This window comes from Streptopelia decaocto, assembly GCF_964273445.1.
Source record: "Streptopelia decaocto genome assembly, chromosome: 3".
Lineage (NCBI taxonomy): Eukaryota > Metazoa > Chordata > Aves > Columbiformes > Columbidae > Streptopelia > Streptopelia decaocto.
Genome location: NC_138656.1, coordinates 67,014,075 through 67,031,992, shown reverse-complemented (window position 1 = coordinate 67,031,992; position 17,918 = coordinate 67,014,075). Strand labels below are relative to the sequence as shown.

The following is a 17,918-nucleotide window of genomic DNA, read 5'->3' as shown; positions in this document are numbered from 1 at the left end:
AAACTGGACACCTACATGCCTAGATGAATCTGGGAATTGAGCCCTGCCATTGAGCAAATCAATATCACGGTGCTTTTAAAAATCTTGCTGAAGTGCTCACCATCTTGACAAATAAGCTTATTTTAACATCGAAGAAAGTACATGAAAAGGGGCACCAGAAACTAGACTTGTATGCATTCCAAAACGTATTTTTTGGGTCTAAAGCTGCAAAAACAGCTATGATAAAAGTAAAATGAATTACTGAGAACTGTTGCTTTCTCCAAAGCATGATTAACCTTTATAGCAAAAACTAAAACAGTTTTGGTTTGTTCAGTTTCTGATAACCAGAATACTCATGGAATAAAACATACAAGTATTTTCCGGATACTGCCCTGCAAGCTAGAAAAACAACATAGCTTTCTGAGAAGATCAGGTAATTAGAGTCTTCAAATTCATGTGACAGTTATAGACCATGAGTGCAGTTATGATGAAGGAACCAGCCATCCTTGAGAAATGTTTAGGCTGCTATTTAAAAATAACAACTAGTACTATTAATAGTATTCTGGCTATCAGTGCCTTCAATAATGCTACAACGCTTCTATGAGTGAGTGTTTGTAAAAAAGAACTTGATGAGATCAGAGCTTTAGTAACTTTCAGGAACTGCCAAGTAGCATCATCTGGACATGGCAGAGAAGTATCTGGAAGGACAAACAGGACTTTGCATTATTCCTTCTGCTTTTTGAGAAGGGAAGTGAAGCTACTTTGATAATGCTGAGAGGTCTTTTATCATCAAGGCAATAAACAATGTGTATAAATAGAAAGCCTGCTCACATAGCGCCAGTGATTGGAATAAGATTCCAAAGAAGGTTTTGTTTTGTTTCTGTTAGAACAGGGACAAGTTTTCTGAGTAGGTCAAGATTTCATCCCTTCTACTGAACATTTTTCAAAGTTCTTGACACTTCTGAGTGGCAGCCTGAAAGACGATCTCTTTGTTAAAACTGGTCGTGATTGCATATGTTCCCGATTTGAAAAGCCGATCCTTTAGCCGTATGACTTAAGTGACATGGACATATTATAATTTTCTCCTAGCAGAAGAACATCAGGCACTAAAGCTAAAACAAAAAAAGCCAAAACAAACCCCAGAAAACCAAAACCACCAGAAAACCCTGCCTGAAATAATACAAAATAGAATGAATGCACATAAAAGTAAAAGTAGAAATTTGTCAGAGTTCCATATTTTCAGTACCTTATAGTTAAAAATATAGATTAATTAAATGGAGTCTGGATTTCCATTTATAATTTCTCATTTCTCAGCAAAATTCTTGACATAATAATTCTTGGCATAATATATATCAAATGGATGACTTCTATGATAATTGTTTCTCTGATCCCATAATAAGTTCCTTGGAATCAAATGAAAGAGCGTTTAGCAGACATTGTTTTGTGCTGAAAGTAGCCAGGAGAGAAATTCATCAACCAAATATTTCTGCAGTCTCAATAGTTGTAGGTTACAATCAAATTTGTCAGAATATTTTAATCTTGAAAGAGTCAGATTGCATAACTAACATCTACATCAGAAACATGCATTCCAGAATGTCAGTGATTTTAAAGCTAAAAGAAATTGCTCTGACTAAAGACAACAAACACTTCATTCACTGAACTCTGAGGTCAGAGGCAGGAGCTCTTCATCGTGACATCACTAATATCAACAAATCATGAACCTAAGAAGTGCCTATTATGATTTAGGAACTGTTCTGTTACATGGATGAAAAATATTCCCTGTCATAGTGACATTACAGAATCTTTTGCGTGAAAGACTACTAGAATTTGTCCATCATAAAAATTTGTATGTAGAAGAAAATAACAACATTCCTTTGTGATTCTTACTAAGAGGCAAAAGGAACAACTGTAACATTTTCATACAAATATCACTTTTTCCCCCCCTGGAATACAGGCTATGTTTGTGTTTCAAAATCAGCAACATAAAATTAAATTTAGATCACTTGTTAAGTATTTTTTCAGAAATTAACAGTTACTCCAGAGATAACAGCAGATTTTGTTTTTTTTTTTTTAAATAGCTATTGGTGACTGATTGAAACAAATTTTTTATTTACTTAAATACTGGAGAATAATTTCAAGTTTAACATTAGGCTGACCCTATAGTAAAACTAAGATGGCTGAAACCAACATTTTCAGTTTTGAGACTGCTGTTTCAACAACATAAATAACAGAATGATTCTTGTTTTATGTAATAGAAACTCTTAAGGAAGGGTTTGTTTTCATTCTGCAAAATGCTGGAGACACAATGAAGACCTACAAATACAAATTTTTGCTTCTTATCTAAATGAATATGAAATATGGTATTTACTAGACAGATTTGAGGCTACACACAGCAATAAAACATAGAGGTAAAAGCTCTGTTTTTTCAAAAACCTTGCTAGTTCTGTTTGTAGACTTTACAAGTGACCTAGACAAAATAACTTTTAAGAAAAGTTTAAATATAATCTGTGGGAATAATAATTTCAAAAGGTATATGACAATATTTCGTAGTGGTGACCAAATAAGTCTTCAAGTTTGCATAAGGGAACTTAATTCTGCAAGAAGCAACTGCTTCACTTCTTTTCAGACCCTGATGGACAGAGGCTGGACAGAAATGGGTTCACAGATCTTGAAATGTTGCCTTCATATGCATAGTACAGCATTACAGAAGAAATAATAATGTATCAAAAAGAATTGCTTAGAGGCTTCAAGCACAGGGGAAGGCTTTATTCAATCACCCATAGAAGCAAGACTACCGTTATTTTCAGATTTGGCTGTCTAGAACTTGCTAAAAATGCAAAAGCTTAACTCATCATACTTTTTTTTTTTTTTTTTTTTCCCTTTAACTCCTGTGGTTTGTCTGGTGGGAGTATAAAAAAAATGCCTAAATTACTCTGGTTTCTGTTTTGTTCAATACAATTAGCTGCGGAGCAATGACAGCATTATGAATTTAGCCCACGAATCAGGGAACTTAAAAACGTCCAATAAAGGAAATAATGTATCAGCTTTGATCTCCTTGTATTAATCTCCACAGCTGTGATTCTGCAACCCTTCCTCATGCTCCAGGAGAGCACTCTACTGCCTTGCAATTCAGCCTGACTACTTGTGGCAGTGTTTACTGCTTAATGTGAATGAGGCTTCAGAGATGAACTCCGAAGTAAAAGAAGATTCTTGAATGATAGCAGGGTATTAAAAACTGGAAATTCACCTTTCCCTACCTTTGGCTTGTGGTGGACAACTCAGTGACCAAAATCCATAAGTCTGCGTGTTTGATAAATGAAGTCCTATTTGTTTGAAAGTGAATGTTTATAAAACAAGGTGGTCATTGATACAAATAAACGTGGACTGAGAGTGAAGCGTGGTTTGTAACTTGCCATTCCATTTTGCATTTGTGTCCAGGATACAACCAACATTTGTAATGTTCTTGAAGGCAACTCAGAACTAGTGCCTTGCATTGTATATATCTAGAAAGTCAGACACTAACAATTAAATATTTGCTTGGCTTGGATTTAAGCCCTTGAGTTTTCTCAACAGTCCCTGTTGCCTGTGTCTGCAGGAAAGGAACAATCTTTGGATCAGACACTGATGCTCCCACACCTTCCACCTTCTCCTATCAGCAGTTCTGGTAGGAAAGGATGGCAAGAACTGTCTCACTAAGCTCCCTGTAAAACTGCTTAGATCCAGTAAAGAAAACAAGTGTTCAGTCACTGGATTTGTGTTGTAGCTGGACTGGCAAAAAGAGAAATATTATTCCTTGTGACATGTGTCCATGGAAGATTGGTTACTTCTCCTTTTTGCCTTTCCGAAATACCTTATTGTTTAAACTAGGGTTAGAAACTGAATTTGATATAGTTGGAGAATTAGAGTTTTTTAATCTATGGACAACTCTGGGAAAAGACACCTGTTTTCTAGAGGTGCTTTCACAAAATCACAGAATGGTTAGGGTTGGAAGGGACCTCTAGAGATCATCCAGTCCAAGCCCTTTGATGTTCTGCAATGTGGGAGTCATTACAATTCAAAAGGTCCACTTAAGTCACACCTATTAGCAGTTTTGTCACAAGAAGCTTTTTCATTAACAGTAGAGTTAACAACAGCATTCTTTCATTTCAATTTTAAAACCAAATAAATTTACTCACCTTTTGACTTCAGAGTTTCCACAGATGCTGTAAAATAAAAGAAAATATTCCAGGAAACAAATTTTGCAAATACATAAAGAAATTAAGATTGATCTTAACACTTGTTCCCTTGGTCAATATGGTACCTATCTACCAAGAGCAGACATTTGTTTTTTATGCAGACCAAAACTGACACACACATATGTTGCTTGTTTAGATAGTCTCATGGCAGATGACTAATTAAACTGCAGATTAAAAGCAATGGAAAACAAGGTCAATAAGTAAGTTATATATGGAGCTTCAATAGCTCCCTTATTTTCAAGTAATGAGAGAAGGTGTAAAAATAGGTTTCAGAATAGGCACATGCCAAACATAAGTGGAGGGTATGCAACACAAATCTCCTTTTAACAATTTTGGTAATTTGGAGAATTTAAGGAGGATTTTTTAGTTTATTGAAAATTTAAAGTAAAGAGCTCTTCTTGTATTGATACAGGGGAAGATCAACTTTCAAGTGTCTTCCTTGAACATATGTTTTCGCAGTTTAATTTGTTTATTCCTCCTCATAATTGCATTAACTTAAACCAAATTAATTGAACTTCCACATTTTCTTTATTCTTCATTCTGAAGCACTGTGATAGGCTTTTATGCTATAGAAAGGGACAGATTCAGTTTTCCATAAACTGACTGTCTCCTGTAGATATTTTTTGCTCAGAAATTATATTTGAAAAAATAGAGTCATCTGATGAAATGAGTCATCAAGCTTGGCTGTAAAGTGAGCTGAAAATCTTTATGCTCTCCCAAATATGGATAAACTGGAGAAGTAGAATAAGGAAGAGCACCTAGTTACAAGAATAAAATGCATGGGTGTTTAGAATAAAACCATAATAAAATAACCTATATTTTTCCTCCTCTCCACATTCTGAAACTCCTATTTTGTGCTTTGTTCTCCATCCATTTATGGTAACATCCAAGCAGACCCCTCTCCTTGAAAAGATAAACATTTAAAAAACTGAAACAAAAAACTATCACCCTCATTGTTCTTCTTAACAACACTTGAACAGATCTCAGTTCCATGAGACCAAATGGCTGCATGTCTGCTCCACAGCCATTTATTTGCTCAAGTAACTGACTAAACCAGCAAATCTTTATCTCTGGCTTCACTTTTTGTTTGTTTGTTTGTTTGTTTTTTTGGTCCCTTTACTTAAAATCAAACCAGATAAATGGGACTCTAAAACTTACTGTATTTCACAGGTCTTACCATGTACTTTTGTTTCTTTCTTTGATGTTTTGGCTGTAAAAAACAGGTGAACAAAATCAAATATTGACTTCTGACAGGAATTAATTTTAAACATTAGGATACTTGAAAAGTAAGATAAAGAGGGGGAGAATATTCACCAATTTCCATCATTTTTTCTTTCTTGTGTGGCTCTGAAAAAGAAAAAAAATAAAATATATTTTCCTCTTGTTATAATATTTTTTAGTCACCCTAGACAATAATTTTCATGTTGTTAGCAGTAGTTGGATGTGACACTTTCCTTTGGACTCTGAGTTCATGTGTGCCCTTCTTACTTTCCTGCACATCAAAACAGAACCTTCATAGTTGTCATCAGTGTCTTCAGTGGTTTTCACACTGTGCTAACAGGATCAGATTGGCTGTTAATAATGGACACTAAAAGATGTAACTGCTATAATAAGGTGTTAAAAGGAAATTCTAGTTAGGTTAAACATTTAACCTAATGTAGGTTAAAAAATCTGGTCTAAATGGGGGCATGTGAACGAGTTGTATGTGTTTCAGGACACCTGTAGTACGGTCCTTGCCTTTCTTCACTGGGGAGACTGGAGAATAAACAGAGCATCTGGTCCAGCTGCTGCCACTCCACAGCCATGGGAGAAGGGAAGGGAGGGGGTCCTGACCTTTTTTACAGACATACACACCATGGGGGCAGGGGACAGGACACACAGGGGACATAGTTCACAGGAGCTAGTCACCAAAACAGGATCTGGACCTGAAAAGTTTCATCCACCTGAACTCCATACACTCTGGCAAGCCATGAGTGGGATGTACAAATTTTTAATGGTAGTTTGTGTCTCAGCTCTTTCCACCTTCTCAGAAGGTGCTTCAAAAGCCCCTCAGAGAAGGAGTAGGTGGCCTACCAGGGGAAGAGAGAGAGACTGAATGCATCTCTCCAAAACTGAGTGTGATCTACCAGCCAGGACTGACATTCACAGTAGCAAAAAAACAGACGAGCTTTTTCTGTCAACAGATGATGTTTGCAGATGCTTTCAAACAGCATATGGAAAGGCTCTGCAGTACAGGTTTGGATCCTCATAGGAACATAACCTAAATTCGAGAGTATCTGAGCTGACTGATTACAAGATAAAAACAGTTTCTATTAAAATATCTTCTTATTGCTTACTGATATCTGATGATTATATTTTCTCCATGTTTATTATAGGATTTATTTGTATTAATTCTGTGTTATACAGTTGAGGAATAGTAATGTTTAAATTGATTCCACTCTAGAATCAAGATATAAAGTTCCATGTTTAAAGTGATTCTGAATGTTGTATCCTCACTAAAAGCAAGCCTACCCTTAAATTTGGGCTATCCTTGAACTGAATAAGCAAAAAGGAACAAGAACTGCCAACAGAAAATTAAATATGCTGATATATGACATTAATATGAGTAGTATTCACGTTAAATATTAATCCATAAACAATATTAATACTGGATACACAGTGGACATATAAAAGAGGTACACTCCACACAGCTATGAAAACATTTGATATTAGGGAGGGCAGGCTGATATGAAGTATTAGAAAAACCCCACAACTGGAAAGTTTTAAGCAAAATTTAACATAGCTCTATACTCCCACTCCCAGTAAGTTTGTATCAAGCTATGGATATAGCTCTATCTAAAGTAAAATATTCATTTCTGTCTGAGTGTTTAAATCTATCTGAGAATTATATATATATATTAATGAAATATGTAGTTTCTAAAATAAAATTTTGTTCTGAGATCTTAAAAAAGAGGATTTTTATTTTTCTGTTTTTTCTCAAAAATTTTGATTGAATTGGATCACAATTTAATATGCAATATCTTTCAGCCAAAATGAGTACTTAAAAGCATCAAGACTAGTTGACTGAAATCAGGGACATAGCTTTAATATAGTTATATAAAGCACATTTTAATGTATTTATTATATAACATACATATTTAAAATATCTTAAGTTCTTTATAGTCACATTGTACACAAGAGGTGAAATTCAATGGGAATGGTCATGGAGCAGATTGGTGTGGTCAAAGAAATGAGCCAAGGATATGATTTTCCTAGCAATACGGAAAAGTGATGGTACTAGAGAGTGAATTGGCATTAAATAGTTCATTGACTCAATAAATATTGTATTTTCTTGATGACATCCTACCTAGGGTGGCAACCAAGGTCAAGGAGGAGAAATAGAGCAAAAAAGTGAGAGGACAGAAGTTTGGGACTCAATAGTTTGGCTGACTCAACAAGCTTAATCATAACAACAGCTGCAGCTTGAGTTTTGTGTAGCCCAAGTGCTCTTGAGAGTATCCAATTTCATACAGATATTTTAGGACTCATTCTGTGAAATGAGAATTTTGATTGGTTTCATGGGGTTTTCTGTTTTGCTGTTGCTCAGGACAACTTCCTGGAAACTGAAGGAAACATAATTATGACTTTAGTGGTTCTGAGGCAATTATTTTTCCCTCTCATTCTAAGATATGTCACCTCTCATGAGATCAGGCAACAGTATGACACTAGCAACACTCAGCAAATGTTTTTGCAAGGTATAAAATTTTCCATTTATTTAGTTTTTTTCCCGTTTTTCAAAACTACAAACATTAAGAAAGTTCTATAGAGCTCCTTTTATAACAGTTTTACTTCCATAAGCATATGAAATAAGTCTTTTCCCATGAGAAAAATTAAATAATGTGTACAAGAATTTGACATCAAGAATTTCTGCAGAAGTCTGACATGGTAAGATCTTTTCCTTTTTCCTTTTTTTTTTTTTTTTTTTTTTTTTAATAACAACTAGTTAGTATGACACATGAAAGGATATTGCCAACTGTATATACATAGATACATTAGGCATTTCCCATGAGATTTGTCATTCTTGTTATATTTAACCATTTCTGTATGTATATGAAACTGTACTGTTTGTTTTTTTTTATTATTCATGAGACTTTTTCTGATAATATTTTATTTTTCTACCATGCATGGACTTGAGATTTGATTTAGTTTGGCATTTCACCATCTTTATAAACTCTGATGCTTTAAACAAATGTTTTTTCTTTTTTATGAAAATTGGCAAAGTTATGTATAACATGCCCATAAAACCACATAAATGTCTTTTTTGTTTCATTATTAGTGACACACTCCTAGATACCCCTGGAGCATGTGGGAAACAGAAGAGAATCTGAATTTGCCTCTGCATCTCTTCCCTAAGTCACACTCTTTCCTAAAGCGTGAATAGAGCTGATAAGCATCTAGGCTGGCAAATTGCAGTGGTGCACTTTAACCTTTACTGTCAAGATGATGAGTCACAAACTGTGACCCTCTGCCATCCACCAGGAGAGAACAATTGATATCCCACTTTAATTTGTATAGCTGTGTGTGTACATATTTGTGTGTGTATACTAATTCAGATAAAGCATTCATGTCCAAAAAACATTCGCAAAAATAAAAATTGTATATGGAATCAGACGGATTGGGAAGTTTAAATACATGGGATTTCAACTGGGCCTGCTATTCTGCGGCATGCACACGTTAAATAAACAACACTGTTCTGTTTGTACTCAGTAGCTGCATAAAAATGGTGTTTTCTGTGCTGTTGTTTACATTTTGCCACAAATATTTTCGTGAAGAATACAGTTGTCATACTCCATGCACTGTCTTGAATACTTAAATCCTTAGAGAGTAGAAAGTTAGCCTGGTCTTACAGTCTTGTATTCTCAGTATTATAGGCTCTATGCCTGTCATTTTTCTTCTCAGACTGTCATACAATGTTGGTTAATTAAAAAGAAATGAGACAGAGTGTTAAAACTCTCCAAGACATCCTTTCATTAAGAATATTGTGAATGTAAGCAGCTACATACAGAAAAGATGGCTTTAGTGCCTCCTGCAGAAGGGAAAGGTTGCAATATGAGCTCAGTCACATTGTTAGAACTGAGATAATGCACATGAGAAAGCTTTGCATCAAACTAGATTTCTCCAGTTCTGCTTCCAAGAAGTACTTGTTCTGCTCTCTTTGACTGTGATTCTACTTACTGCATCAATGTAGAAAAGCTTACTGCCGTCATACACTTTGATTTAAAAAGATAGTGAACTGAAAAAATACATTTTTTTCTGGAATAACAACACATGAAGGAAACCCCTTACTTGGTGAGATCATGACACACATATACCAGCTCCTCTATAAATTAACATGTTTTGAATAGAGTAATAAACAGTTTTTCTGAAGGAATTTTATGAAGAAAAGGAAAGCAGTTGACAGCTGTCTGTATCAGTATCTATGTATTAGAAGTCTGCTACCATGTTGGGAAGAAAAGAAAATAAAAGAGGCCTGGATGAAATGTAAATTCTTTTAATTCAATCAATTAGGTCTGTAGCTTTTCTTCACAGGCAGAAAATGATGGCATCAAAACTGAAGACAGAAGCCTCAGCACTGAGAAATGTCTCAGGAAAACTGAATAAGGTAGAAGTCACCAAAATAACTTAAGGATTTTTATGCAGAGGATGAAGGTTATACTGTCCTCTTCGGTGATTTTGTTTAACAAAGTAAATAAATAAATAAATGTTTTCACTAGTCACTTTAGCTTCATTTTAGTACAGCCCATTTCTTGTTTAATACAGCTTCTGCATAATTTTAGATGGATGACTGATGCTCAGAGAGGAAGATAGTGTTAGGATAGACACCATCAAATTGGCCAAGGACCCCGATTTTGGGTGAATGTGGCCAGTCTTCACCAAAGGTGAGTTAGACAGTCGTGTTTTCAAAATCCTTCCAGATGACCATATATCAGTTTTGTTATCATTATGGGGAAGAGGTTAAACTAGTCACACTTTGGCAAATCCCTCTTTACCTTCTAAAAGAGTCAATAGGTCCTGTCTTTTCCTCAGGAGGTGTACACAGGAACAAAAAAAGGTCTTGACATTAAAATAACAGTAAGAGTACATGATATTCTATGTTTTGTGGACATACTTAAATTCATTCAATGCTAATACACCTTTTCTTACTCACTAGCAAGGTAGATTAAAAAAAAAAGGAAAAAAGTTGATCAAAATACATTGAGCACAGTTCCTAGGATGTGCATTTTATTCTTAGATTTCAGATCCCTCTTTGAAGTTGATGGGATCTGTCCTCCCATACTTGAGTAGGCAGGAAGTCTATAATCTCTTTTCAGAATATCGGGTTGTATTAACTCTGAGGGAAAGCAAGCACCTTCTTTTCACAAGGCTCCAGCACAATTGTAACAAAGTCTAAAGACAAAGCTATCTCTCAGAAAACAGGTAGGTACCTTTTCCTCTCCAGAGCCCAAAATGCTCTGTTAGTTTCTGAAAAAGTCAGGAACCAGCATAAGAGGGAAATGGAAAGAATGCAGATCTTTTATGTCTGTCTTACCAGCCTTGCAAAGCTTCTCTCACTCAGAGGAAAAATACTCCCCAAGGACTCAAATCATATGCAAATATATCAGTTGCTCAAGTCAACACTCTTGAAGCACATGCTTATGTAAATTTAGAGTATATTTGAACACTCTTAGAAAAACAACACTTACATCACTTTTGCCACATGACAAGGAGAAGGTGTGGGTCTTCTGGTTTCCCATCAGAAGGAACAGAACCAATACCCAGCGTGGGTGTATTTCTAGACCACACATTTATAATTTCCCATTGGAATAAAAATATTTTTGATTTAGAATCCTTAAAAATAAAAGTAGGTTAATCCTACAATTCTGACTAGGGTACTGCCTGTGTTCAAAACTGATGTACCACCCTTGAAAAAGTCTCCAAAATCCTTACATGTATGAACAGAACAAATTAACTTCATTAGTCTTAGGATTTCTATTTAAGGCTCAGGTGGTAAAAAAAAGTAATTTATAAACATCTTGTGATTTTTTTAATGCAGAGAACAAGTATCTGCTAGTAGATCTTTACCTGTGGAAAAACTTAACCTGTATTTCTTTTAAAACAGGGATCTGAGGAGTACTTCTAGCCTTTTGAGAACTAAGATGACTAAGATGTTCAGGTGTAAGTATTTCCAGACAATCCTCAATGAGTAGAAGGATGCTCTGTTGGATTCAGAAAAATCCTGCGTAGAACCACACCTGTTTGAACCAGGAACACATCTAGGGAGTTATTTCTACAAATTACTGAGCATGAGATCAGGTGTAGCAGTTGTATGCATGCTCATACACCACAGCAAGGTGAAAGTAATTCAGTTTTCTTAATAGTCTCTCACTGTGAGGTAGAATGAGTCATATTACTTCGTAATTGATTTAGGAGATGAGCATACCAACTGAGAGTGGTCATATCTTGCATGGCACTCAGTCATTACTACTTGCTCATGCTTTAACTAGCTCACACATCACCTTTTTTTGACAAGGAAAGTACTTCTGCTTCAACCTCTCTAACCCCTTGAGAATATGAGTCTGGAACAGACATTTCAGAAAAGAAAGAAAACTTTGAAGCGTATATCAGTTCTAGGTTTTGCCTGTTATTAGGCAAACATGATGTACAGATTAAATTAGCTAATTCAGTAGCAAAAACAATAGATCCTAGAAACTGCTGCAATGAGATCTGAAAGGAATAAATGTAATTCAAACTTAATGAACTTAGAACAGGAGCTCTAACTGTAGTGCCTGACTGGGAGCTGGGTTCTGATGTTGCGTAGCCTGAGTGGGGTAGAATGAGAAAGTGAGCAAAAGGTTTGGTATACTTGCTCTCAAAACACAAATGAAAGGATTGTGTGGTTAAATACTTTGAAAGGCTTCCTTGACTGCCTTAACCAGGACAAGCAACTTCTTCAGAAGATATTTGCAGAGGCAACATCATGATGGAGGACATTGACAGAAGGTTCTAGGAGAAGTGCACAGCTCAGACAGTCAATAAAATGCTGAGAGGAGCCCACTGTATACATAAAATAAACCCAGCAACCACTATTTCTGAAATATGTAAATCTCCGAAGTTGAGTACTCCAAGCAGCTGTTACAGAAGAGAAAAACTCATCAGATTATTTGTGGCACTCTGCAGACTAAACTGATATTGTTGGTGATTACTTATTTTGTACTTATGATACTGGACTGCAACTTCTTAATACAGTCACTTTCAGATCTGTAGTTGTTGTAGACCTGTATGATGATGTGAGAAAACTCATATTTAAGAAATATCATAGTGAGGCATACTGTGTTTCCACTTGGTCTCTTTCTAAAACATAGCACTGCCATATTCAAGAACATCATAAATTTTAGATGTTAAATAAATAACCATATACAGTATAGAAAATCTAGTCCATACCACTGCTCCTCTGAAAATCCAGTACTGTTTTCATAATGGTCTCAACAACCAAGATGATACTGATTTATCCCCTTTATAGCAAACAAAGGTGGTACCGCTTCCAAAAGACTATTGCCTGGTAAGGGAATCTTATACATAGAATCATAAAATCATAGAACGATTTCAGTTGGAAAAGACCCTCAGGATCATCGAGTCCAACCATAACCTAACTCTAGCACTAAACCATGTCTCTAAGAACGTCATCTAAATGCCTTTTAAACCTCTCCAGGGATGGTGACTACACCAGTTCCCTGGGCAGTCTGTTCCAATGCCTGACCACTCCTTCCATGAAGAATTTTTTCCTAATATCCAATCTAAACCTCCTCTGGCACAACTTGAGGCCATATATCCTCTTGTCCTATCACTTTCTACTTGGGAGATGAGACCAACACCCTCCATGCTACAACCCCCTTTCAGGTAGGTGTAGACAGCAATAAGGTCTCCCCTCAGCCTCCTTTTCTCCATGCTAAACAGCCTCAATTCCCTCAACTGCTCTTCATCTGGGCAGTCTGGATTCAGCAAAGCTTAAGCATGTGCTTAAATGCTTTGCTGACTCAAGATAGAATTAAAGATATGTTACGTACTTTGCTGAAATTGGGCCCAATTCTTGCCAAAAGTGCACTTAAATCATGAAACAACTTCAAGGTTATGAAAGACTGCCAGCCTCAGAATAATACACCTTAAAATTCCCTTTGCATAAAGAACACTTAATAATCCTTTTTGCTCTTATTTGTATTTAAATAACATTTAATTTTGACCCTCTTTTATTCTGATTATTGTTACTTTAATCTATTAAATAATTTCTTTTTTTGTAGTTAACTTGCTCCCCCTGTCTTTCTGTTAGAGTAATACCATTTTTGTGTTAGTAGTATAACAATACTTAGCTGCATTGCATAGGCTGGACTGTGGCATTTCATAATATCAGGCAATAAAATGAGATATAAGGCTGCATTTTCAGTAGAAGTGTCTTCACAGTTCACTATGGTGTGAAAGGAAGCATAGGAAATTATTTTAACTGAAAGAGAGGATGCTGTAAGGGACATATAAATGCAACAGTAGTATGCCAAGCTATAAGACTGGGCATTTCAACATCAGAGCAAAAGTAGCAAAACTTTGCTGAATTCTAGGGCATTTACTCAAAATATTTTAAAAATTGGTTAATAAAATTGGGTTTCAGATTAGAAAGCTTTGTATTAAATAAGCTATTTCACAGTCCATTTAAATAAATCCTGTATGTAAAGAATTCAAGACTGTAAAGTAAAACCTTCCTTCTAACATTGGAAAATTCCTCCCCTTAGAGGGCATATATTGTGACACAAGTCAAGAATTCATTTTTCCTTTCTGATTAAGAGTTGGTAATTATCCAGCTTACATAGTCCTGCAGACAATTTAAGATCTTGAACTGGGATGAAAGTGTCAGTGAGTTGAAATAATTTGTGGAATTCATCTCCAACCACATAATAGATTCTTGCAGATACTAAGCAGCTGAGTGATGGGCTATTGCAATAGCAGCAAGGTTGTAGTTGCTGAGGGTACAGTGCGTTCCTGGCAGACCAGGAGCAGAGTCAGCTGTGAAGCTTCGCTAAGCCTGGCGGAAGATCTCTGGGATAAACAGGTGAGGTCCAAGAGCCACTTTCCCCTATCTTGCAGGTTGCTGGTGACTCAGTTAATATAATTTCCACCTAGTGTGCAAAGACAAACAAGATTGTAACTCTCCCTTTAAAACCATAAAGAAACTGAATAATTCAAAGATTTGATGTTTAACTTCCCAAGGACTTATGGGGGAAGAGAGGAAGAATTATGCTAACTCAGACCGACAAGAAAGACTCTTTGATCCAAAGGGACTACAGAATGATCCTGGATCTAAACCCAAGGACCCTGAGCAGCAGCACTGATATAGGTAAGGTTTCATTATTTTGTTTACTGCTGCATAAACACCTGCTAGTTGAGTGAAGATTTATTTCATCTGGAAATAAACTGCAAATACTATCCCTATGCATGCAATAAGTTAGCTCTGTCATTTGTCACTGAAAACTTAAACTGTAAGCCCAGGACATAAACCCTGAGAATGGCTCTGCTTACGTTATGAAAAAGTCTGAGGGGATTAACTTCAGGGACTAGAAAACTGAATAGCTTTGAGAAGAATTTTCATGGTAACACCTGTATCACAGAAATAGATGCAGCATGGTTTAACCAAGCTAGCAATATAACCACGATAGCCACTCGCTCACTCCTTGCACTCTCGCCCCGCAAACAGGGGAGAGAATTGAAAGGGAAGGGATAAACTTAGATTGAGATAAACACAGCCAAATACAATAACAAAATACTAATACACTACTAGTAAGAACATATAAAAAATAGAAATAGAATATAAATTAAAATGCATTCAATGCAATTCCTCATGAACTCTGTGCACACCAAGCAGCCAGTCCCAGGAAGCAGCACATGGTCCCAGCAGCCGATACCAGAGAAAGAGGAAGAAGACAGAAAGGCCCAGAGGCCTCTGTGAAACGGCAGGATGGCAAAAATACTGAACTAAAGAAGGGCCTGAACAGAACTCCCCTGAACAGGTCTCCAAGAGCAAAGGGAATGTGAGAGAGACCCCAAGATCCTGACTCTCCTTAAATATGTTAATGGAATGGAATATTGTTGTTGATCAGTCTGGACATCAGTAAAGGTCTCCCCCCTCTATGCCCACCCCCACCCCCACCCCCCCAACTGTGGCCAGAGCACTCAGAATGTCCTTGGATGTCAGACCACAGCAATTAAAAATATTAACTCTGTTCTGGGGTGTTATCTCTTACTCTCAAACTAAATTCTAACAATGATTGTGCTAGCTACAAAAAAGAAAAGTTTCTAACTGCATGGAGAAAATTAACTATTAATGCTAACCAGGGGAAGTGGCTTCTAATGAAGAGAAATTTCAGGGCACATAGAGTCACTTAGACATGATATCCTGTAGAGACTGCAGGATGATAAACTCTACCAGGTCCATGTCCATGTACAGTGAGAAAGAGAAAGAAACTCTGTTCCTCTCCTGTTCCTCTTTCCAAAAGTTCTTACATGGGGCTGTGTAACAGAAAATTTACACTGATTATTTTTATGTCTCTTCTCTTGGGCAATATATCTACACAAGAAAATAATTAGGTCGATAGATGGTGTGGTGTCCTGAGTAAAATATATCCCTGATGTGTGACTCGAGAGAGCTACCTGACTGTGAGAAAACTGAAAGAGAATCCATGATGATTTTGCCTCTTCCACTCTGTTGGTAAATTATTCAATACATGTGCTGAATTTTACTAACATTTTGTAACATTTACATGGTTTTAACATTTTTTCCATGTTCCTATGTTCTACAGGTGATCACTAAAAGACAACCAGTGAGCCCAGCTCCTTAATAAACTTATCATACATTTCAAAGCATACTTGCTGTCCCATGAACTTTGTGTTATTTCTTCCTTTTTAAGTAGAATAACACTGATTACACCTTGTGGCAAGTACAATGATTCTTCCCTGCTGTCATTTTAGTTGCTTTTGTCCACCTTGAACCAAGAATTAAAATAAGTTCTCTGTTAAGTAAATATTGCCTATAACCAGTAGAACCAGTACCTCTTCCTGCATTATGCAGAGTGATATGAACCTTTTCAACTGATCCTGTGACCAGACTTTTCAGTATAGCCTGCATTCTAATGCTCTGTACTCATAAACTCATTTAATAATTTCTATTATAATGTCTTTTTTCTTTTTTTCCTTTCTGCTTCCTACCAACAGTGGAAAAATCAGAGACATAATAAAATACTAATTCTAGCATAACTGACAGTTTCAGTTTGAGCAATTGGATGCAGATGATATCTGCGCACTTGAAGTTAGCTATTTCTCTGTCATACTTATTTTATGCTTTCTGGGCCCAAACTAAATTTCATTGATTTTCAGGGGGAAGTGGTGTTCAAAAAGAGTTTCTCTTATGAACCCAAAGGGAGCAATGAAGAAGATTTTTTTTTTTTTTTTGCTTGTATGTGTTGAGGAACATGGGAAAAATTAGGCATTAAAATTCATTCATTAGGCAATTAAGTGACGGCACAAAATCTGTTAAACATGTTGTAGAATTAAATTAAAAAATCCAAGACCATTCCAGGGAAATTCTAAGCTGCAATTAGGATTTAATTTTTGCAGTCTTGAAAAGAGTTAGATCCAATTTTTAAACCAGACAAATCATCAGGGGAAAGCACTATCACTGGTGCTTAAATAAGGTGCAGGAGCGTTGCCTGCAATGTGAGGTTGTCTCAAGAGAGGGACTCACAGCTGAACTGTTCCTATCCCTGACCCCAGCTAAGGGAGCTCAGTGGTGCTGCAGCTCCTTTCCTCTTGCCGGGGAGCCCAGTTAGCCTTCTGCTAATTCAATTGCAAACGCTCCTTGTTTTGTTTAAGCCTGTGCTCCCTTCCCTGCCCCACACTGCCATGTGCTTCCTTTCCTCACATTGCAAAAACAGACCCAGCAACCTCCCCAAGCTGAGGTGTGATGTGTCTGTGTCCTACCACTGTCACCTGGACCACTGACCCAGCACAGTGATGTGGGTGCTCTTCCCAAGTGAGGCTCTGCTGGGATGGGGGTGAGGGAGAGGTTTCCGTCCCAGCCACCTCTCCTGCTAGAGATGGCAGGATGAGGCAGGTGCTCAGCACCTATACACCCAGCTCTGAGAAACGCTCCAGAGGACACACTGTGCCCAGGACACATGGAGTGCCTGAGGAAACAGCCATCGGAATAATCTCCCCAGAAAAGTGGTGGATTCTGCAACATTGGACTCTTGTACGATTCACTTGGACAGGGTGCAGGGCCAGGTTGCCTAGACCATGCTTTTGCCAAGAAAGGTTGGACCAGGTGATCTTTGTGATCTCTTCCAACTTGGTATTCTATTACTCTATGAAATTCTGTGAAAGAAAGCTGCATCCCTCCTCAGGAAAAAAGATCAACAGATTTTTGTAGGGCTAGGTGACTCTCAGACCCATCCTGCTGACACAGCTGTACAAGTGATGCACTATGGTGAAAGAAGAGGAAATGGCTGCAGGGTTTGAGGTGGGGACATCATAAGGCAGTGTGACTGAAGACTACTGGTATCATGAAATACCTTCAGCTCTGTTTTTTCCCTTCAGAAGATCATCCCTTGCACATGTCTATGAACCTATTCTTCTTTAAAGCTAAACACT

General features: G+C 36.9%; 1 protein-coding gene across 29 annotated transcripts in view; it reads right to left on the bottom strand.

The window, feature by feature from the left end:
* TRDN (triadin) overlaps window positions 1-17,918 on the bottom strand; it is a 233,824-nt gene that overhangs the window by 77,896 nt on the left and 138,010 nt on the right. For all 29 annotated transcript variants that reach the window (XM_082049372.1, XM_082049345.1, XM_082049347.1 and 26 more), the window contains 3 exons: window positions 5,529-5,561; window positions 5,392-5,424; window positions 4,155-4,181 (listed from right to left, as the gene is read on the bottom strand). In XM_082049372.1, coding sequence (XP_081905498.1) covers window positions 4,155-4,181; window positions 5,392-5,424; window positions 5,529-5,561 — 93 coding nt within the window. The remainder of the gene's footprint in view (window positions 1-4,154; window positions 4,182-5,391; window positions 5,425-5,528; window positions 5,562-17,918) is intronic.